The 24,010-nt window shown below is 40.2% G+C and overlaps 1 protein-coding gene across 2 annotated transcripts in view; it reads left to right on the forward strand.

The window, feature by feature from the left end:
- The first annotated feature begins 832 nt into the window (after nucleotides 1-832).
- The window catches only part of LOC142748897 (histidine--tRNA ligase, cytoplasmic-like), a 49,988-nt gene continuing 26,810 nt past the window's right edge, over nucleotides 833-24,010 (forward strand). Inside the window, exons 1-10 of one of the 2 annotated variants that reach the window (XM_075856275.1) lie at nucleotides 833-985; nucleotides 6,000-6,089; nucleotides 7,823-7,942; nucleotides 11,752-11,847; nucleotides 12,358-12,483; nucleotides 14,378-14,485; nucleotides 16,628-16,726; nucleotides 17,671-17,764; nucleotides 22,521-22,648; nucleotides 23,358-23,612. In XM_075856275.1, coding sequence (XP_075712390.1) covers nucleotides 896-985; nucleotides 6,000-6,089; nucleotides 7,823-7,942; nucleotides 11,752-11,847; nucleotides 12,358-12,483; nucleotides 14,378-14,485; nucleotides 16,628-16,726; nucleotides 17,671-17,764; nucleotides 22,521-22,648; nucleotides 23,358-23,612 — 1,206 coding nt within the window. In that variant the 5' untranslated portion in view covers nucleotides 833-895. The remainder of the gene's footprint in view (nucleotides 986-5,999; nucleotides 6,090-7,822; nucleotides 7,943-11,751; nucleotides 11,848-12,357; nucleotides 12,484-14,377; nucleotides 14,486-16,627; nucleotides 16,727-17,670; nucleotides 17,765-22,520; nucleotides 22,649-23,357; nucleotides 23,613-24,010) is intronic. The other variant, XM_075856274.1, reaches the window with a different exon arrangement.

Genomic DNA, 24,010 nt, shown 5'->3' on the forward strand with positions numbered 1-24,010 from the left:
CCTGTCAGAGAGGCGATATACTGCAATACATTAGTATTGCAGTATATAGTGCAAGTGATCTAACGATCGCTGGTTGAGGTCCCCTTGGGGGACTAATAAAAAAAAATAAAAAATTTGTAAAATAAAGGTTTTTTTTATGTAAAAAAAATAAAAATAAATTACATTTTTTACACTTGTAAAAGTAGTCAAATATAGAAAAAACTATATATATTTGGTATCGCCGTAATCCTATTGACACGCAGAATAAAGTTAATATGTTGTTTTAATTGCACAGTGAATTCTGTAAAAACGAAGCGCAAAAAAACATGGGAGGAATCGTTTTTTTTCATTTTCTACCCCACAAATAATTTTTTTCTCGCTTCCTAGGCACAATAAATGACGCTACGAAAAACTATAACTCGTCTCCAAAAAATCAAGCCCTCATAGGACTATCAACGTAAAAATAAAAAAATTATGGCTTTTGGAAGGTGGGGAGGAAAAAACGAAAATGAAAATCTGAAAGTTGTTTATGACGGGAAGGGGTTAAATTCTAAATCTGAACGGTTAAGCCACACCCCCAGCCACGCCCCTTTTCCCCATGCCGGTATTTATTTTTTTTGTGAAGAAGGAGGCAACCGTAACCGCTCGCCATGTGATGTTATCGTTGATGGATACCAGCAATGTTTCGTGCATATGTTTTTTTTAAAATAAATAAATTATAATGATAATAATAATTAATAACAACAATAATAATAATAATAAAAAAGAAAAGAGAAGCATTTCCACGCGATGTTTCTGTGTGCACACTGCGGACTACATGACAGGATGGGAGGGAAGTTCTCGTCACTGCACTTCCCCAAGCACTGCGCATGCGCGGCTTTGAACACCGGCTTCTTGTGTGTACTGTGTAGTCAGCATGGCGGATCGTACGGAACTGGAGCAGGCGTTAACGCAGCAGGGAGAGAAGGTGCGGAAGCTGAAACAGGAAAAGGCCAGCTCGGAGCAGGTGAGTCCTGGACTGAATGAAATATGACGGCGGTATGAATGGCAATGCTAGTCTGACTGCAATACCGAGCCACGGCCTTGTGACCACGGAGGTAGAGTCCGGTATAGAAATATGTCACCGCTCATGTGTATACATCCCAAAAACATGTCAGGAGCACGTGAGTATCCCCTGGGCTGCCCCCACGCGTCATCCTGTCCGCAGCGATGTCCGCTATACAGCGCTCGGGCGCTTCTGCTGTCAGTCACCTAACAAGAGATGTCCCCAGGGGTACAGCAGCCTGTGAGGTGGTAACTTTGCGGCACCCTTACGTCAATCTGATTTAGGGGTTGGTGGAGGATGACCTCTCACTTGGCTAAGTTCACACTACGTTTTTGTTGCGTTTTAAACATGGGTTTTGGTTTATGAGCTTCTATGCATATTAATTATAGAAACATAAAATACATGTGAGAAATACACAGTGTGAATTCAGACTAAGAGTAGAATTACCTCTGTGTGGTATAGCTATGACCCCCATAGACATAATGTGAGGAGACCGTTCTTAGAGGTCCCCTCGTTGCTGTAGTCTCTGAAAATATGTTCTGTCTGTATAGAAAGAGTTAGAGATACATATCTATTATACTAAGAAGTAAATGCATGTCCAATCTGTGGTTGTTTTTTTAGTGCGGTTTTCCACAGGAGTAGTTCCAGGGCATTTGCACTTGTCACACACCATAACGCATAATGTGAACCTAGTCTTATATGAGCAGAGACCACACATACAGCGGTCAGCACAGGACATCATCATAATGGTGCATAATAATAATTTAGCGTTTTTTCAGTTCCCTGTTACATTACATTTCTGTTCAGAAAAGTTGTAGTCCATGCCGCCTGGTGGCGCTCAGTAGTGTGCCCTCTATCCCCGCGCCACATCCTACGCTGCTGATGGGTACGAGTAGACGGGCTCCAGTATATTGTATGAGTTTAGTCCAGGAGAATGCTGTAACCCAGCGCTTCTGTTTCATCATCCTCTTATCTGTAGGAGACTTCTGCCCATTACTGTACCCAGCACGGGGCTTTTCGGCATCCATGAAGGTTTATATCGGCACCGCAGTAAAGTGTTAATAGCCCTTTTATCAAAAGTCCCTTTATTAGTGGCCCATGTCTACGGGTGTGCGCTCACGAGGAAGCCATATATAAAGGCTGCGACCTTACTTTAGTGGAGACGTGAGTCATTTTATCTTCAGCGCTTTGTTGTTACAGTAGTAGAAAACCTTAACCCTCTAGTGACCAACCTACTTTGGGCCTTTATAACAGATCGTTTATTTTTTTGATCACCCCGTTTCAAAAGCCATAACTTTTTTTTCTTTCGTTTTTCGTAGATCTCGCCGAGCGAGGGCTTGCTTTTTGGGAGACAAGTTGTATTTTTTAATGGCACCGTTTCTGGGTATATATAACTTATAAATCAACTTTTTTATTAACTTTTTTTTTTCTTTGAGGGTAATGGAAAAAACCCAAATTCCGCCATTGTTTTTTGCCTCTTAAATTGACGCTGTTTACCGTGTGGTATAACTAACGTCACTTTATTTTGCTGGTCGTTACGATTACGGGCGATCACCGATTTACAACTTTTTTTTTTGTTTTACTACTATGCGAGCATTTGATTGCTTTATAATACAATGTACCACTTCTGATTTACCGTCTATTATGCCTGTCAGTTATACACTGGCAGAGCTTAACAGAGGCGGAGTGAAGGCAGTCCTGGGGGCCTTCATTAGGCCCCTTGGCTGCCATGACAACCATCGTCACCCCCGATCTCGTTGCGAGGGTGGTGATGAGTTTCAGAGGGGGCCGCACCCTCTTTTCAACGTCTCAGATGCTGCAGTCACGATTGACCGCAACATTTGAGGGGTTAAACAGCCAGGAACAGTGCAATCGTTGTTCCTGGCAGTTAATATCAGGTATCGGCTGTAAGGCCCTGTTCACGCAGAGTTTTTTTACACGTTTTTTTGACGCGGAAACCGCGTTGGAAAACGCGCCAAAAATGCCTCCCATTGATTTTAAAAAAATCCTTGCGGTAAAAAGAAGCGACATGCCCGATCTTTGGGCGTTTACGCCTCTGTCCTCCCATTGACATCAATGGGAGGCAGAGAAAGTGTATTTTGTGGCGTTTTTGCCCTTAGCACTCAATGGGCGTGAGCGATAAACGCTGCGTAAAACTTGGCAAACGGTGTGCATGCAGATCAAAATCTGCCCCTAAATTCCACACAGAGTTTTGAGGCATGATTTTCTGCCTGCAAAAAAACTCTGTGTGAACAGGGCCTATAACAGCGCATGCCATACATGACCACCCGGACGTAATAGCACGTCAATGTGCGTGAAGGGGTTAACATTTATGTTAATGTTTACAGATTTATTTATTTTTGTTCCATCTAGCAATTAATTTTTTACTTTTATTTTTAAACTTTAATGTACTGACATATAGCTATATATATATATTTTACATGGCCTCCACAATACATTCCTGCTGAATTTGAGCTCCAAGAGCCAAATGGCGCTCTTTCCCTTCTAAGCCCTGCCGTATGTCCAAGCAGCCGTTTATTACCACATATGGGGTATTGTTTTACTCGGGAGAAATTGATTTACAAATGTAGCAGTGGTTTTTCTCCTTTAGTCATTGTGGAAAAAGAAAATTTACTAAACCTACATTTTTTGGGGAAAAAAATGTAGAGTTTCATTTTCACTGCCTTATTCCAATAATTTCTGCAAAAAACATGTGTGGTCAAAATGCTCACTATACCCGTAGTTAATTTCCTCAAGGGGTGTAGTTTCCAAAATGGGGTCACTTTTGGGGGATTTCCAGTGTCTTGGCGCCTCAAGAGCCTTTCAGACCCGACATAGTGCCTAAAATATATTCTAATAAAAAGGAGGCCCAAATTCCACTAGGTTCTCCTTTTGCTTCTGAGGCCGGTGCTTCAGTCCATAAGCACACCAGGGCCACATGTGAGATATTTCCTAAAACTGCAGAACATGGGCAATGTATATTGACATTTTGCCAGTAACATAAAGTCCAACGTGTCACGAGAAAACATTCTCAGAATCGATTGGATAGGTAAAAGCATACCGCCGTTATTACCACATAAACTGAAAGATGTCCAATTTGAAAAATGAGGCTCTGTCAGGAAGGTCAGAAGTGGCCAAAGCGGGAAGGGGTTAATTGCACTAAACTTTGCTTTTGTTTTTTCCTTCTATTAATTGCCCAGCCCTGTCACATAGTGCATAAAAGTCACCAATGCTCTGCTGACTATAACTGCAGAGTTCCAAACTTCCTCTGGCATTAATATCCACACAAATACTGTGTGCCGGGATCTTTATGACATGGGTTTTCATGGCTGAGCCGCTGCATCACATCGCACAATGCCAAGTGTTGGACGGGGTGGTGTAAAGAACGTGGCCACTGGACTCTGCATCAGTGGAAGTGTTCTGTGGAGTGATGAATCGCCCTTCTCTAATTGGCAGTCTGATGGATGAGTCTGGGTTTTGCAAGACCAGGAAAACGTTACCCGTCTGACTGCATTGTGCCAACTGTAATGTTTGGTGGAAGAGGGATAATGCTTTGGGGTTATTTTTCAGGGGTCGGCCTAGGCCCTTTAGTTTAAGAGAAATCTTAATGCTTCAGCATAACAAGATATTTTGGACAATTGTAGCTCCCAACTAGAGGAACAGTTGGGGAAAGGCCCTTTTCTGTCCCTGCATGACTGTGTCCCAGTGTACAGAGCAAGGTCCATAAAGGCATGGGCGGTCCGCACAGAGCCTTGACCTCAACCCCCATCAGACCCCTTTGGGATGATCTAGAACAGAGATTGCGAGCCAGCCCCTCTTCTCCATATCATCAGTGTCTGACCTCACAATTTCTCTTCTGGATAAATGGGTAAAAATCCCCCCAGACACACTCAAAATTCATGTAGAAATCCTTCCCAGAAGAGTGGAATCTGTCTTAGCTGCAAAGGGGGGGACAAACTCCATATTAATGCCTACAGATTTAGAATAGGATGTCATAAAAGCTCCTGTAAGTGTAATGTGTATGTGTCCCAATACTTCTGTCCATATAGTGCATATTACAGATTTTTCTTTTTGAGACCTGTGGGATAGTATATTCTTTTATTCTTTCTCCTGGGGGGGGGTTGTCCTTCAGCCCAATCGGGGTTTAGGACTGCACATATTTCTGTGCTTTTTAATGACTGTCCGTATTTCTTTGTATTTTTTATTGATGTAATAAAGATCTCTTATTTGCTTGACACGTGCAGTATAGTATACGGGTTTTGTTTTTGCCAGTTTTCATTGTCTTCAGTGTGCACGTTGACTGGCACTCTCGTTCATACATGTTTAGTGGTGCATGCTGCCCTTATTGATATGCAGGGTGCTGAGGGGCTGACAGAGGGAGTTCCCCTCTATTAAACATATTAGATTCCGTGGTCACTTATCGTGGCATCTAAGAGGTTAAACAGCCAGTGTCCGAGGTTTCTCTGATACCACCTGTTACAATGGGAGCCCAGCCTTCGATCAACACTTGGCTCCCCCTTTTGATCACATGGGCACAGCTTTGATTATGGTGCGATCATCTTGATCTACATATACAACGTGGTGCCTTAACACAAGCCATGCCATGATGTACTATTGAGTCAAGAGTTAAAGTGGTACTCCTCACACTGGGATATGCCATCACTTTATGGTCAGAAGGGGTCTGACTGCCGGGACCCTCATTGATGTTGAAGGAACTGTATAGCACGGCCCCATTACTTTTTTTTTTAGGTTGTATTTTGGAATGAATCCACACTGTGTAAACGTGCCCTAAAGATATTATAATTGTATATAAATAATAATGCAGTAGTTCAGGCCGCTGTTAAAATGTTTGTTTTTAAAATCTTTCCATATGCGAGATTACTGATGTATTCGGTGCTGCCATTTCTCTACTGATTCCTGTGTAATTCCCTATATTCTAGTATTGTGGTGTAATAATGGTTATTTACTTTTTTAGATTGCAGAAGAAGTTGCAATACTCTTGAAACTGAAGGCACAGTTGGGGACTGATGATGGAAAATACAAGTTTGTTCTCAAGACCCCTAAGGTAAAATATTTCCCACCCCCTCTAAAAAAAAAAGAAGGAAAAAGTACACATTTTAAAATTTCATATAGAACGTCTATTCTGTTCTAGGCTGGGTTCTAATTTCATGGTCAAAATGCTTTTTTGCGATGCAAATCGCAGCAAAAAAAACAACAAAAAACACCTTTTGACCACGACATGGGAGCCCAGCCCTAATGTGTTCCCTTCCACATGCACCGCATTACTCTGTATTTACTACTGTATAAATTGATTACATTTCTAGATGCACATCGTGTCCACCCAGTGTATTCCTTCACCGCGATAAAGTGTTCCTGTCATGAGAGCAATAACCAGGTCATCTAACAATGTCGCTAAAGTGTTAAGCTAGTGGTTGCTGTGAGCGCTCACTTGAGTGTCCTGCATCAGTTTGATAGGAAATGTGCGACGATTGCTGCGGTCTTGGACCATCTGCATCAACTGACCATGTCAGCAGGTTTCAGCCCCAAATATGTAGTACAACATGGCGCCCTACAGTTTAACCCCTTAATGACCAGCCTATTTTAAACCTTACTGACCAAGCCATTTTTTACGTTTTTCCATCGTGTCATTCCAAGAGCTAAAACTGTTTTTTTTATTTTTGTGTCGACATAGCTGCATAATGATTTGTTTTTTGCTGGACAAGTTGTATTTTTTAATAGCACCATTTTGGGGTACATATAATTTTATTTTTTAACTTTTATTAACTTTTTTTGGGGGGAAAAGAAAAAAAACCCTGAAATTTCCCCACTTTTTTTGCGTCCTAAATCTATGCCATTTACCGTGTGGTATAAATAATAAATTTATTCAGCGGGTTGTTACGATTGCAACGATACCAAATTTGTATTGATTTTATTTATTTTTTTATTTTTTAAGGTCTTACGCAGTAAAACCCTTTTTTTTTTTTTTTTTTTGCAGGACGATTTGTTGTTTTTATTGGCACTTTTTTTATGGCAGGATTCACAGAAAACAGCAATTTTTGTATTTTTACGGCGTTCACCATGGGGGTTAAATAATGTAATAGCTTTATGTTTGGGGTCGTTACGGACGTGGCGATACCAAATATGTGTAACTGTTTTTACTTTTGGAAGGGGGCAAAAAGTGGGTTTTTAATGGGTTTTTTTTCTTCACTTTTTTTTTTCCCCATTAACACTTTATTAAAATTTTTTTTACTAGTCCCACTAGGGGACTTTACTATGCGATAATCCGATCACTTTTATAATACACTGCAATACTTTTATATTGCAGTGTATTACTGCCTGTCCGTTTAAAACGGACAGGAATCTGCGAGGCCATGCCACGGGCATGATCTAGTAGGTACTCACTACATGCAGACCTAGGGGCTTTTATTAGGCCCCCCGGCTGCCATAGAAGACACCAATACCAAGCGATCTTATCGCAGGGTGCCGGTGGGATGAGAGGGAGCTCCCTCCCTCTCCTCGGAACCACTCAGATGTGGCTCTCGCTATTGAGCGTCGCATCTGAGGGGTTTAAACGGGTGAGATCGATACTGATATCGATCTCACCTGTTAGAGCAGGGATGCCCCAGCCCTCCGCTACCTCTGGCTCCCTGCTCTGTTTATTTATTCTGATGCAGCGCCGTGAAAAGGCGTATTGGCGGTCACTAATGGGTTAAGATAAAGCTGATGGATAACAGAGAATTCTACTGATTTCTTGCGCAATGTTTCTATCCATTTATTGTTTCAATATTTTTTTCTCAGGGCACAAGGGATTATAATCCCAAGCAGATGGCCATCCGAGAGAAGGTTTTCGACACCATTGTCCACTGTTTTAAACGCCATGGTGCTGAGACCATCGACACTCCTGTGTTTGAGCTTAAGGTGAGTGTTCATCGCTCGTATCCCTCATACATACGTTATATACTTCCATATCTTGATACACAATGTTTTGTTATAAATATTACATTAAAGAGAAGTTGCACTATTCTAACTAGTTTTTATTACTATAGGAAAAAAGCCACTACGCACTAAAATGATCATGGGATTTTTTTCAGTGATTTTTTTTTTTAAAAATTAATAGGCAGTGTAATGAGCACTAATGTGATATCCTGTAGAATCCGCCTGGAAAACAAGTGGAAAATATAGGGATTCGGTCAGAGAAACCCCTCTTCTCTCATGCGTGCTCTCAGAAACACGTCTTCTCTCATGCGTGCTCTCAGAAACACGTCTGCTCTCATGCGTGCTCTCAGAAACACGTCTGCTCTCATGCGTGCTCTCAGGAACACGTCTGCTCTCATGCGTGCTCTCAGGAACACGTCTGCTCTCATGCGTGCTCTCAGAAACACGTCTGCTCTCGTGCGTGCTCTCAGAAACACGTCTGCCTAAATGCTGAGTCAGGCCACATCCCTGAGATAATAAGGAATACAATACCTATTTCATAATTAAAATTGGAGCTAATATAATTTTAATTCTGTAGGTCTTTTTTTTTAACCCCTTCAGGACTGAGCCTGTTTTGGCCTTGTGGATTTTTTTTCAAATGTGACGTGTCACTTTATGTGGTAATAACTTGGAAATGCTTTTACGTATCCAAGCGATTCTGAGACTATTTTCTCGTGACATATTGTACTTTATGTTAGTGAAAAAATGTGATCAATAAATTCAGTATTTATTTGTGAAAAACACCAAGCTGTAGAGAAAATTAGCAAAACTTAGCATTTTCCTAAATTTAAATGTATCTGCTTGTGAGACAGATGGTAATACTGCACAAAATAGTTACTAATTAACATTTCCCAATGTCTACTTTAGATTGGCATAGTTTTTTGAACATACTCTTATTTTTCTAGGACGTTACAAGGTTTAGAACTTTAGAAATAATTTCTCACATTTTCAAGAAAATTTCCAAAACCTATTTTTATAGGTACCAGTTCAGTTCTGAAGTGGCTTTGAGGGCCTTATATATTAGAAACCCCCATAAATCAAACAATTTTAAAAACTTCACCCCTCAAAGTATTCAAAACAGCATTTAGATAGTTTCTTACCCTTTAGGGTTTTCATAGGAATTAAAGCAAAGTGGAGGTGAAATGTACAAATTTTTTTATTTTTATCAGAAAAAAAAAGTTGCATGTACCCAAAAATGGTACCAAAAAACAAGCTCTCACCTAGCTTTCTTGATGGAAAAATAAAAAAAGTTATGGCTCTTAGAATTTGGCGACACAAAAACAAAAATAATTTTTTTAAAACCGTGATATTATGCAAACACCGTAAAACATTAAAAAAAACTATATTCATTATTCATATGGTATTGCCGTAATCGTATTGACCCGCAGAATATATTAAATATTTAATTATCAAAGTGTTCACTATACACCTAGATAAATTCTTTTTAGGGCGGTGGATTTCCAAATGGGGGCACTTCTGGGGGGTTTCCACTGTTTTGGTCCCTCAGGGGCTTTGCAAATGCGACATGACACCAGAAAACCAATCCAGCAAACTTGAGCTCTAAAAGCCAAAAAGCGCTCTTTCCCTTCTGCCGTGTATCCAAACAGCAGTTTATGACCACATATGGGGTATTGCCGTAATCGAGAGAAATTGCTTTACAAATTTTGGGGTGCTTTTCTTCTTTATGCCTTGTAAAAAATTAATAATTTGATTTCTGTTTTAGTGGGAAAAATTTAGATTTTCATTTTTATGGACTAATTCCACTAAATTAAGCAACAAACCTGTGGGGTTAAAATGCTCCTTATACAACTCTATAAATTCCTTGAGGGGTGTATTTTGCCAAATGGTGTATTTTTGGGAGTATTTCCACTGTTTTGGCCCCACAAGACCTCTTCAAACCTGACATGGTGCCTAAAATATATTCTAATAAAAAGGAGACCCCAAAATCCACTGGGTGCTCCTCTGCTTCTGAGGCCTGTGCTTCAGTCCATTATCACACTAGGGCCACATGTGGGATATTACTAAAAACTGCAGAATCTGGGCAATAAATATGTGGTTCAAACAAATCTCTGTCCACCGACTGTCCCCATCCAACCTGACAGAGCTTGAGAGGATCTGCAGAGAAAAATGGCAGAAAATCCCCAAATTCAGGTGTGCAAACCGTGTGGCATCAAACCCAAGAAGACTGGAGGCTGTCACTGCCAAGGGTGCTTCAACTAAGTACTGAGTAAAGGGTCTGAATACTTATGTCTATGCAATATTTTAGTTTCTCCTTTTTCAGTAAATTATCAATGATTACGAACATTCTGTTTTCACTTTGTCGTTATGTGGTATTGAGTGCAGAATGATGGGGGAAAAACTGGATTTTTATTTTAGCACAAGGCCCCAACATTACAAAATGTGAAAAAATTGTAAGGGTCTGAAGACATTCCAAATGCATTGTATGTGAACGTTTTAAGCATAATTAAATAATGAATGGCATCCCTCTAAAGTTGCAACCCGGCTGGTATTTTTATGGTCAGGCCGGTGCCGGCATTTTTTTTTTTTTACCACTCTCATAGGAGGCTCTTTGCTTCTCCTTTTGTTCCTCTGACTCCTTCGCTGATTTTGGCTCCGGCAGGCAGCAGGATGGGCGGAGCAGGAGGTGGAGTACAAAACTCCTGTTCTGGCGGTAATACGTTAGTCAGGGGACCAGCATGAAGTGAACGGGCGGCTGACCACCAGCCTGTCCCAAGTCACAACTGTCTGAGCTAGATGGTGCTTCCAATGTGGGGGCTGGTAAGTCTATTTTCTGTACCTATCGCGGTGCCACTACCGGCGCTGCGCTTTTTGGGTGGACTCTATCTCTCTCTAGATTGGAGTGTCTGGAGGAGCGGAGTTCGGATCAGGAGCAGTTATTTTGCGGTAGTCAACTGACTGTCTGTCTCACTAGACTGGTAACAGTCTAAATTTTAAATTTATCCAACAAAATAATTTAATTTAAGATTTAGACTAATTAAAAATCACATTGCCTGTTAAGCCACGCCAGCTTTTGTTTCATTAGTCCTAGTCTGAGCCTGTTTTTTTTTTTTTTTTGTAATATAGTAAAAGAAATAAAACAACCACTTTTAGTATCACTCACTAATAAGACAGTCGGCGCGAACGCTCGCAGAAACGCGCAAGAGAAGAAAGAAAAAAAACATTGTAGAGTAATACCGCTCATTTAGTACAATGGTTAGGGGAGGCAAGACTAAGAGGGGAAACCCTTATTAATAAACTAATGCAATGGTTTTGTGTGATATGCTGATCAGCTGCCAGACACTGCTGCTATTAAAACCCGCAATACCTACACTTGCCCACAACCGGTCACGATGTAAGAGAACTTGCTTGCTGTGCTACCAGAGAACTTGTCATTCTACAAATAAGACCTGATTCTTTGGGCTCTTTTTATCATTATTTGTGTTTGTGCTATACATACTGACTGCATCAGACACTTCAATCCGTGTTCTGTGTACTTTTTTTTTTTTTTCCCCGAGAGGACCACCCCCATTGTTTTTCTGTTCAATTTTGGTTGGCTGGCTCACTGTATATTGGTTTCACCCAAGATGCAAACCTCCAGTGAGGTTTGCCCGATCATTGGCCCATGGAAAAGGGCCTTTACCTCTGAGCTCTTGGCCAATAGCTGTACTATGTGTATGTATACCTGGTTTACGTATCCTTGCCATCCTTGGATTTTTTTTTTTATTGGCCTCTTTTATTTGCATTTTTTTTAGGAAACCCTAACTGGAAAATATGGAGAAGACTCTAAGCTCATATATGACCTGAAAGATCAGGGTGGTGAATTGCTATCTCTACGTTATGATCTCACTGTATCCTTTTAAATAGAAGTTCTCAACCCTATCCGCATGACCTCAGCTCTGAATACTATGAATGGAGTTAATCGACCATGCATGATGCTACTCCATTCAAAGACTATGGCACTGATGTAAACCGCTGAGCTTGGTTCTTTTCATTTAAAGGCGTTGTAAAGAATTAGAAAAACCTGGCTGTCCTCTTCCAGAAGCAGCACCACATCTGTCCATGGGTTGTATCTGGTATTGCAGTTCAGCTCAATTGCAAGTGTGGCATTGTTCTGGGAAGAAAGCAGCCGTGTTTTTGTTAATCCTGTACAACCCCTTTAAGTGATCCAGTGGGATTCCTTATTTGTGGATTACAGAGTGGTCCAGTGATCATCAGTGCGTGTGTGTGTGTGTATATGTATGTGTATGTATATATATATATATATATATATATAATATACTTGTTTTATTTTTTTTCCTGTGTCCACCACCTGTCGTTTTTGTGTATTACTGCTTTACAATCCTTAACCGTTCTGTCAGGTTCCATTTGCTCGTTATTTGGCAATGAACAAGATTACCAATATTAAGCGTTACCATATTGCTAAAGTCTACAGAAGGGACAACCCAGCTATGACCAGAGGACGCTACAGAGAATTCTACCAATGTGTAAGTCTTTTTAAAAGGCACAATCTATTTTTATTGGTCTTTTTATTCAACAGACCAAACATATATATCTATATTATTGAAATAAGTTTTAGTTGTTTTTACTAATCGTCCTCGGCAATTTCAATAGCATTCTTCTGAAGGCAATTATCGGTTGGCTATTGTTAGCCTCCGTTTTGTCAGGTTTCCTTTGTTGTTGGCGGCAGAATTCTGTAAGGTAAATATGGAAACCTGACAGATACCATTACAGCGGGATTTGTCAGGTCTCTTATGCTACCCAATCTGGACAGCATTGCATAGAGAGGGAGATGCTGAGCTTGAATATATAGTTTTCTATGGCTTGATTCAGTGGGGCAGATTTAAAAATGCTCCAGAATTATGGTGCAATATAAGCCAAAATTATGGCACACATGACATGTGCCATGTTTATAAAGCGTTTGACACTTTTTGTGACTTATCTGACAAGGGAGAATGGTTTAGCTAAAAATGGGCATGGTATAAGATGTACCAGATTTTTGGCGGTGGTTTAAGTAAGCCAACCAAGAGGCGGTATAGGGTTTGAGGAGTATCTTAAAATGCCTCAAATTAATAATCCAACATGAGCCACTGATAAATTTGGCGCATCTAGTCTAATTTTAAGCTAAATTTAAAGAGGCTCGGTCACCACATTATAAGTGCCTTATCTCCTACATAATCTGATCGGCGCGGTAAAGTTTTTGTGGGACTTACTCACACAGCACAGCGTGATCTCGCGAGATCACGCTGTGATTAAGTCCCACACAAACTTTACCGAAGTGTCGGGAGTGTGAATAAACATTGCGTCCTGGCTGGTGGTGATGTCTATTCACTCTCAAGACACTTCAGTAAAGTTAATGTGGGTGTATGTGACAGCACAGCGTGATCTCGTGAGTCAAACCATAGAAAACTATATATTCCTATTTTTCACTTTGTGGATACCAGTGGGAATTTATTTTTGTTACAACGTAACCGTTAATATAAGATTAGTTTCACCCTTCAGCAATATATAATAATGATAATTGTATAACAAATAATTCACTAGTGCTTGCGCACTTTACATTTACACATGTAAAAGAAAAAAATAGTTTGTTTAGGGGAAGAATGTGTTATAAGGTTTTAATGGTTAATACCATCACACTTTCTAATTTTTTTGTTTTGCGCAAAACATTTTTATTTTGAGTCTTATATTTATTTTTTTCTCTCCGTATTTTTATTAATTTTATATTTTTATTATATTTTAGTTTTGTAATTTCGAAGTTGGGACCGGTAACCCCTCTTGTCCAAGAACTAGCACTCTGGTTTCTTATCCAGTATCAAACACTAAAGCTGCTGCTACTTCAGAGCACCATGAATGCTAGGTACTGCATATGGTGTCAGCAGCTATATCTGAGTGACCGTCATGCTAACAAAACACCTACCTATCTACGAACCACTAGCCCTACGCGTTTCTTCACTCTTAGATAACTCTGCAGTGAGTCGTCAGGGTCTTATAATATCCTACATATAATGTTATAACCTCTTGCTAAGATATGCCACAACGTTCTGATAAGTGGGGGCCCTACCTCTAAGAACCACGGCTGGTCCTGTGAATGAAGGTCCCTTCAGCTTTTTTTCTGCACAGTGGCGCTCCTAACCACCTGGTGGGAAATCTACTTTTAAGATTATATTTAAACTGTAAAATTTAAACCACTTTGGCACTAAGATTTTCTGGCAATGGAAACATTTGATAGTAAGAAAGGTATGTATAGGTGAAATTGCTCCTTTTTGAAAGTGTTTGTATACCAAGCTGACCCAAGACTTCTCTAAATGCAGGATCAGTTAAGCTTTGTAAAGCTTGTAATAAGCAGATAAAAAAATGTTTACTTTCATTTTCTTGTAGGACTTTGACATTGCCGGACAGTATGACCCAATGATTCCCGATGCTGAGTGTCTGAAGATAGTTCACGAAATCCTGAGTGGACTGGAGTTGGGGGATTTTCGAATTAAGGTGAGGCATTATGAAGTACTTCGCATTCAACAGCTTAGTGATGGACACCATAACAATATGTATGAAGTTCAGTGCAATTTCAAGAATCTGGATGCTTGTTTATAGGATTTATTTATTTTTTTTACCCCAGATTTCTTATCATTCTAGTGAAGTAATAAAATTCATTTTTGCGGATACATTACTACTGTCCAGAACTTTCATCAGTGCTGAATCACATACTAGTCCTTCTCAATGAATTAGAATATCATCAAAAAGTTAATTTATTTTAGTAATTCAATTCAAAAAGTGAAGCTCCTATATTCTATAGATTCATTACACACAGAGTGATCTATTTCCAGCATTTTTTCTTTTAATGTTGAGGATTTTGACTAACCGTTAATAAACTCAAAATTTTGTGTCTCAGAAAACTAGAATATTATATAAGCCCAATATCAAAAATTATTTTTAATACAGAAGTGTTGGCCTACTGAGAAGTATGTACAGTATCTGCCCTCAATACTTGGTCGGGGCTCCTTTTGCATGAATTACTGCATCACTGTGGCGTGGCATGGAGGCGATCAGCCTGTGGCACTGCTGAGGTGTTTAGGAAGCCCAGGTTGCTTTGATAGTGGCCTTCAGCTCGTCTGCATTGTTGGGTCTGGTGTCTCATCTTCCTCTTGACAATACCCAATACATTCTCTGGGGTTTAGGTCAGGCGAGTTTGCTGGCCAATCAAGCGCAGTGATACTGTGGTTATTACACCAGGTATTGGTACTTTTGGCAGTGTGGGCAGGTGCCAAAGTCCTGCTGGAAAATGAAATCGGCATCTCCATAAAGCTTGTCAGCGGAGGGAGGCATGAAGTGCTCGAAAATGTCCTGGTAGACGGCTGTGTTGACTCTGGACTTGATATAACACAGTGGACCAACACCAGCAGATGACATGGCCCCTAAACCATCACTGACTGTGGAAACTTCACACTGGACCGCAAGACACTTGAATTGACGCCTCAACACTCTTCCTCCAGACTCTGGGACCGAGATTTCCCAATGAAATGCAAAATTTACTTTCATCTGAAAACAGGACTTTGGACCACTGAACTGTGTTGGTCCAATGCTTGATAAAGACCCATTCATGGGTTGAAACGTTGCAAGTGTTTTTATGCTTAGTGAATAAATCCAATACACTTCATTGGATTATCTAGAATTCTGCAGTTCCTTTCTTTGATTTGCATATTGATTGTTTCCCTTGGACCTAGGATTCTTTACTGCATGCACCACCATGATTGGGAAGTTGTCCTTTCCCGCTGGTGAAACCTATATGACTGTGATGCTGATTTCTTGAATATCTACAAATTGTCAAGAGGAAGATGAGACCCCAGACCCAACAATGCAGACGAGCTGAAGGCCTCTATCAAAGCAACCTGGGCTTCCATATCACCTCCGCAGCACCACAGGCTGATCACCTCCATGCCACGCCGCATTGATGCAGTAATTCATGCAAAAGGAGCCCTGACCAAGTATTGAGGGCAGATACTGGACATTTCAGTAGGACAACATTTCGGTATTAAAAATAGATCCTGCTATTAGGTTTACATAATACTCTAATTTTCTGAGATACTAAATTTTGGGATTTTATTAACGGTCACCATAATCCTCAGCATTAGAAGAAATATAATGCTGGAAATAATGTATCTTTATAATAGGAGTTTAACTTTTTGAATTTAATTACTGAAATTAACTTTTTGATATTCTAATTCATTGAAAAGGACTAGTAGACCTGCTATTCATTTTTTTGTTTTTTTTTTGTTTAGTGACTCTTTGCTTTGGTACTAAAGAGTATCTCCAGCCAACTGGTCGTTTGAAAGTTGTAAATCAACACAATAGATCTTCATAATGGATTTTAGTTAGCCAACATCAGAAATTTCCTAACTGCCTACAGAGACCATGTCACCCAGACAATTGCCAGGAGACCCCAGATTCTATTAAGTTGGCAAGTGTCCGTGTTTCCCACCAAAGTTATCTTTTGTACAGGTCTTTTTGACGTGCCGTACAGTTTCAGCACACCAAACTTACACTTTAAGCTAATAATAGTTGTAATAAGTGATTTGGTCATGACGTGACGTCTTTACTGAAATGACTTAATGATGACATTTTTGTGTGCAGGTGAATGACAGGAGAATTTTGGACGGCATGTTTTCTGTGTGTGGAGTACCTGACGTACAATTTCGCACAATTTGCTCTTCGGTGGACAAATTAGATAAGGTAAAAATGATTCTATAATGTTTATACAGTATTGCTCATGGAAAATGTCAGCTGTATTAGTGTGTTCAATGGTTTATTTTATTGAAGGAGTTTTCCAGCATAGACTAGTGCATCTTGACACCAGAAAAAAATCTAATCCAGCACCATATGAGAGCTATTACAGATTAGCTGCATTATATATTCACTTTTTTTTAACATTTTAGCTTTTTTTTTTCTCAGTTTTCCAAGTTCGATAGTACAAGTAAATACCAGCACAACATAATTACCAACCAAAACTAGTTGGCAACAACAAGGCACCATGGTATATAATACATTAACATTTCAGAGAAAGCCGTTGTCAAAAGGAGTATCACATCACGGTATATAGTTTGCGGTTAATTAGGAAGATAAGGTGACCACAGTCATTGCCTAACAACAACTAAGAGAACATTCCTACACCATTCAACCAAGCGCTCCACTCATCCCGCATTGCTCCCATCCCAGCCAGTAAGACTAACATTAATTAGATTGCAGTATCCGAGGTCTCCAACCACCTACACCAGATCTTCTCAAATTTGTCAGGACATCTCCTGTTGAGGTTCAGTTTTTGATACATAGGTACATATTTATTTGCTAACTCTATCCAGTGTTCCAGACTCGGACACGTCGTGGCTTTCCACGCCATAATCGGAACCTTCCTAGTACAAAACAAAGCGAAGAGAAAAAATATTTTATCATAATAGCCGTGTACAATCTCATTCATAATGTCCAAGAGGTGGCGAGGAGTCGAGGGAATTCAAATTTATCATGAAGGAACTCAACTACCTCAGACCAAAATGGCGAACACCTTTTTTTTATTTTTAAATTAGCCAGTTATTCCTTACGTTTGAATAAATACTGAACATTAACAATTTGACAGCTGCTCTTCGCATTTTAGAAGTGTAATAAATATTCCTTCATTTCAGACCCCCTGGAAAGAGGTGAAGAATGAAATGGTGGGAGAGAAGGGACTTTCATCTGAGGTTGCTGACCAGATTGGGGAATATGTCCAAAATAATGGTAAGTTGGGTCAGGATAGATCTATGAGGCAGCTCCAAAAGTTACGAGCCAGACTACATGTTGTAGTGCCGGGACAAAACATCCCAGTTAAAAGGTAATTGCTGTTCATTTAGTAAAAATATGTAAACAAATAAAAAGCACAATTGCGTTTTTTACTTGTGGTACTGCAGTGCAATGTTCCACAGAAACCGCCCTAGGAATGCAAATCACAGCAAAACTGCCTCTATTTGTACTGACGTTAGTGGTGCGGCACGAAGATGTACATACACTGCGTAAACTTGTTCAGAAAAGACTCTCTAATCATGTCGATTGTAGGTTAGCAGTGAATGTTAGGCCATTTCGACAGGCTAGTCAGCTATTAGCAAATGGAAAAAAGAAAGTGACGGAGTTATATAAAGATCCAACTGCGGAGTACATGATGGTGGCCAACAAATTATACATCACCCATGTCCTCGTATCAGAGTCAAAAATTACGCCAAATGTAAGCTCTGTGTTCTTAAATTCGGGAACTCTTTAGGAAGAAAAAAACAAAAGGAAAACCATGAACACTTTCCCATCGCAGACCTTTTTCTTTTTTCTTTTTTTTTTCCTGCTCGTATCGTTGGACGCATAATTGTGCGTATAGGCTGCTGTTACTGGGAGTTGGCACAAGGCAATAGTGTTTTCTCCTCCAACACAGGCTATATCCCTCCTGAAAATGATGAGCTATGCAATTTTTTTTCTCCTATATTTAATACTAGTTTCTTTACATTTTATTTTATTTTTCAGTACCACTAGGGGACTTGAACAATCATTAAATCGCTGTTGCAGTACACTAAATACGTGTTTGGCAGTGTATTGTGCTTTTAGCATTCTGTAATATACAGCTGACACCTGTGGTGTGTGGAACTGGGCTCAGCCCGTAAGCGAGCTCCGTAAACCCCCATTCCCGACTTTGACATATTCATGTACTATTACTATGTATGTCGGAAAGGACTTGAAGGGGTTACGTGCTCGCAACGAAACCTGTCCAATTGCATTGTTAGGGCATATGGACATCAAGGTGGTAGCCCACCTTCCGGTACACCGCCTCATCCGCTACGGCAGTGCTCCTCAAAGTGTGAGCAAGAATTCAGCAATATAGTACTGCACATTAACTACAGCATCTAAATCCCTTTCTACACCTGGCGCTTAGTTATAATGAGGTGAAACCTATTAGAAGTACTATATAAACCCCTATAACATTGGTCATGTAGTGGTCCATCCCACCCTCCCTCTTTCCCCCTCAGAATAAGTGTTTTTCATTGGCGGCACAGTGAAAGAGACCATGGAAAGTTAATAAGATGGCTTATCCCGGTCTCCTGCAGTAAGCCCCTTTTGACCATGCCATGCCCTAAGACTTCAATGTCCAGCCAGTCTCGTACATGTTGCCCGGGTGCTAAGCCTTGCTGAAAATGTCAAATAGCCTTGTTTTTATTCTGCCCTTTATATATTTGGTGCTGCTGAGCTGTATATGTTTAGCATCGATGTGGTGTACTTTGTGCTGCTTTAGAGGGATGTTGTGCTTCATTGTCTTATTTGGTTCTGCCAAGGGGTATTATGTGCGCTGCATGGTGGCATTTGTTTGGCGCTGCTACGGAGGTTATATGAGTGCTGCACGGTAGTATTTGTTCACTGGACCCGTCATCCCCATGGAATGGTTGGTGAGGCCCAGAAGAAAAAGTTTGAGAAGCCGTGAGCCGCTGCAGACATGACTTGGCCAACCAGATATAATCCATATATGCCTTGACTTGAATGGCAGCTTCCCTGATAAGTTTATCACCAAGAGCTTCAGCATCGGAATCCCCTGCAATCCGCTATGCTACATTTGGAAACGGACTAACGCTAGCTGACCAACCCCTTTAACCATAAAAAAAACACACCCCTTGCTTTCTTTTTTACTGTGCAGCATAAAACGGATACATTATGCTATGCACGCATAGAACAATGGCCCATACATGCTAAATGCAGAAGTGATTTAAACCTGAACAGGCACCTTTTTGTTCTGAGCTGCGCTAAAACCGCAATGTCCGCACTCCTATAAGCCGTAGAGGTTTTCTCATTTCTGTCCACAATGGTAACAAAATAAAGAAATAGTGATTCCATTTTGGTGCTGTAAGTCCAATGTGTCCCACAAAGCTAATCATAGTTGTTCAGAAGATCTATGACCCGAATCAGGCGCTGATTCACGTGAAGCCCGGGCTTCAGGGCAATGATCAGAGACCAATAGCAGTTGTATTTAACCCCTCAGATACCGCAGTCAATAGCGACCGCTGCATTGAAGTGGTTATAGAGGATGTGGCTCCCTCTCACCCCATCAGCACCCCGCGATAAAGTCCCCTAGCGGGACTAAAAAGAGTTAGAAAGTTTAATAGTTTATAATAAATATAAAGTAAATATGCGTTTATAGTAAAAATAAATAAATGAAAACCCCACTTTTTCCCTTACAAAATGCTTTATTATGAAAAAGTAAAGTTACACATTTGGTATTGCCGTATCCGTAACGACCCCAACTATATACAGTGAAGGAAATAAGTATTTGATCCCTTGCTGATTTTGTAAGTTTGCCCACTGTCAAAGACATGAACAGTCTAGAATTTTTAGGCTAGATTAATTTTACCAGTGAGAGATAGATTATATTTTAAAAAAAACAGAAAATCACATTGTCAAAATTATATATATTTATTTGCATTGTGCACAGAGAAATAAGTATTTGATCCCTTTGGCAAACAAGACTTAATTCTTGGTGGCAAAACCCTTGTTGGCAAGCACAGCAGTCAGACATTTTTAGTAGTTGATCATGAGGTTTGCACACATGTTAGATGAAATTTTGGCCCACTCCTCTTTGCAGATCATCTGTAAATCATTAAGATTTCGAGGCTGTCGCTTGGCAACTCGGATCTTCAGCTCCCTCCATAAGTTTTCGATGGGATTAAGGTCTGGAGACTGGCTAGGCCACTCCATGACCTTAATGTGCTTCTTTTTGAGCCACTCCTTTGTTGCCTTGGCTGTATGTTTCGGGTAATTGTCGTGCTGGAAGACCCAGCCACGAGCCATTTTTAATGTCCTGGTGGAGGGAAGGAGGTAGTCACTCAGTATTTGACGGTACATGGCTCCATCCATTCTCCCATTGATGCGGTGAAGTAGTCCTGTGCCCTTAGCAGAGAAACACCCCCAAAACATAATGTTTTCACCTCCATGCTTGACAGTGGGGACGGTGTTCTTTGGGTCATAGGCAGCATTTCTCTTCCTCCAAAAACGGCGAGTTGAGTTAATGCCAAAGAGCTCAATTTTAGTCTCATCTGACCACAGCACCTTCTCCCAATCACTCTCAGAATCATCCAGATGTTCATTTGCAAACTTCAGACGGGCCTGTACATGTGCCTTCTTGAGCAGGGGGACCTTGCGGGCACTGCAGGATTTTAATCCATTACGGCGTAATGTGTTACCAATGGTTTTCTTGGTGACTGTGGTCCCAGCTGCCTTGAGATCATTAACAAGTTCCCCCCGTGTAGTTTTCGGCTGAGCTCTCACCTTCCTCAGGATCAAGGATACCCCACGAGGTGAGATTTTGCATGGAGCCCCAGATCGATGTCAATTGACAGTCATTTTGTATGTCTTCCATTTTCTTACTATTGCACCAACAGTTGTCTCCTTCTCACCCAGCGTCTCACTTATGGTTTTGTAGCCATTCCAGCCTTGTGCAGGTCTATGATCTTGTCCCTGACATCCTTAGAAAGCTCTTTGGTCTGGCCCATGTTGTAGAGGTTAGAGTCAGACTGATTAATTGAGTCTGTGGACAGGAGTCTTTTATACAGGTGACCATGTAAGACAGCTGTCTTTGATGCAGTCACCAAGTTGATTTGGAGCGTGTAACTGGTCTGGAGGAGGCTGAACTCTTAATGGTTGGTAGGGGATCAAATACTTATTTCTCTGTGCACAATGCAAATAAATATATATAATTTTGACAATGTGATTTTCTTTTTTTTTTTTTATATAATCTATCTCTCACTGGTAAAATTAACCTAGCCTAACAATTCTAGACTGTTCATGACTTTGACAGTGGGCAAACTTACAAAATCAGCAAGGGATCAAATACTTATTTCCTCCACTGTAAAAGATTACATTATTTAACCCACGCCGTGAACGCTGTAAAAAAACATTGCCAAAATTGCGGTGTTCTGTTCATCCTGCCTTTAAAAAAAATGTGATAAGTGATCAAAAAGTCGCATGTACTCCAAAATGGTACCCGTAAAAACTAGTCGTCCCGCAAAAAAAAAAGCGTTACATCCGCACAAAAATAAGTTATGTCTCTCGAAATAATTTGTTTTTGTGTCTCCATATTTTAAAAGTGTTTTTACTGTGTAAAAGTAGTAAAACATAAACGATATAAATATGGTATCGCCGCTATCAAAACGACGCGCTGAATAAAATGTTTATACCACATGGTAAACGGCATAAATTTAAGATGCAAAAAAGAATGGTGAAATTTCAGTTTTTACCCCACCAAAAAAGTTAATCAATAAATTATATATACACCAAAATGGTGCTATTAAAAAATACAACTTATCCCGCAAAAGAAAGGCCTTATCCAGCTATGTAGACTAAAAAATAGAAAAGTTATAGCTCTTTGAATGAGACGGTGGAAAAACTTTAAAAAATTGCTTGGTCGTCAAGGTTTAAAATACCTTCAGTATTAAGGGGTTAAACTAACATTAAATATTGTAACCTATTTTAGGTGGATTGGATCTTATCGAGAGGCTTTTGAATGATGCCAAACTGTCAAAAAACAAGCAGGCACTAGAAGGATTGACTGACATGAAAACCCTCTTTCAGTACTTGGAACTGTTTGGAGTTACTGATAAAGTGAGTACAGCTATAACCAAGTGTTCAAATGGCAGAAAAAAAGTATAAGGCTACTGGGTTGGGGTTACTATTGTTTATTGTGAAAGAGGCAGAGAACAGAAGCAAACCTAAGAGGAGAAGCAGAGGAGATAACATTAGAAATATACAGTAATAAAAATATCTGCCTTCAATTGTCCCAAACGTACTGTAAGTCTTTGAGTTCTTTGCAGTTGAAAATTCTATTCAATCCCTTTACATTCTCAGCGGTTTTCCAGAAGTGATAACTGATAATGGATCTTCTGTATGGATTGTTAGGCCTCGTGCCTATGACACAGTGACTTATGATGGGGCACACCGTTCTTTTTGACTCCGTACTATAGAGCGACAGAGACTCTGTGTGCCATCGTAGAATGCACATTGCAGGCCGTATGTATGGAGCCATTCTCCTCTAGAAGAATTTCTCCAGACATCCGATCTAGCATACCACTCATGAAATTGAAGGCATACAGGGGTACAGTTAAGTACAAATTGGGTCTGTTATGCATGAGACCTTCTGCTTTCCTGACCCCTAGGATGGCAGTCCTCTAATTATGTAGCAAAATTTGGGTGGTATTGCTACCTAAATAAGCACACTACCCATTCAGGAAATTTGTAGACGTCTATCTAATCCTCTCACACCCCATTTAATAGATGCACGTAGAATAAAGGCTTCTTTTGATTCGTTTTGCAGATATCTTTTGACCTCAGCTTGGCCCGTGGTTTGGATTATTATACAGGAGTCATTTACGAAGCCGTTCTGATTCAGAATCAAGGGGAACAACAGAATGACCACACAGAGGAATCGGTCAACGTAGGTAGTGTAGCTGGAGGAGGACGCTATGATGGTTTGGTCGGGATGTTTGATCCGAAGGGCAGGAAAGTTCCATGTGTGGGCGTCAGTATTGGAATTGAGAGAATATTTTCTATCATGGAGCAAAAAGCAGAGGTGAGTAACATTTCTGTTCTATAATGCTGCAGGATGTCATTTGTTATTTGTAATCTACTTTGTATCGTTCCTCAGACTTTTCAAGTATTTTGGTTTGAAGAAATTCATTGTTGACTTCTAGAGGATGAAAATGTATCCATAGTCATGTGATGAACTCAAAGGTACACAGCTCTGATAACTGCACTGTAAAGAGCCAAGCATCTGTGTGATCGTCACATGACCATAAACAAGCATAAATAATTTAAAGCGTACCTCTGGTTATAAATACTTATACAAGCGAGTGTAAGAAGCTGGCGATGCATACTATTTTAAATCCTGTTGTTGCCAGTCATAATTATGTAAGGGATTTGTCTAAGGAATTTAGCTACGTTTTAATACAGTGGTGCCGTATTAAATTT

Source organism: Rhinoderma darwinii, chromosome 3 (assembly GCF_050947455.1).
Source record: "Rhinoderma darwinii isolate aRhiDar2 chromosome 3, aRhiDar2.hap1, whole genome shotgun sequence".
Taxonomy (NCBI): Eukaryota; Metazoa; Chordata; class Amphibia; order Anura; family Rhinodermatidae; genus Rhinoderma; species Rhinoderma darwinii.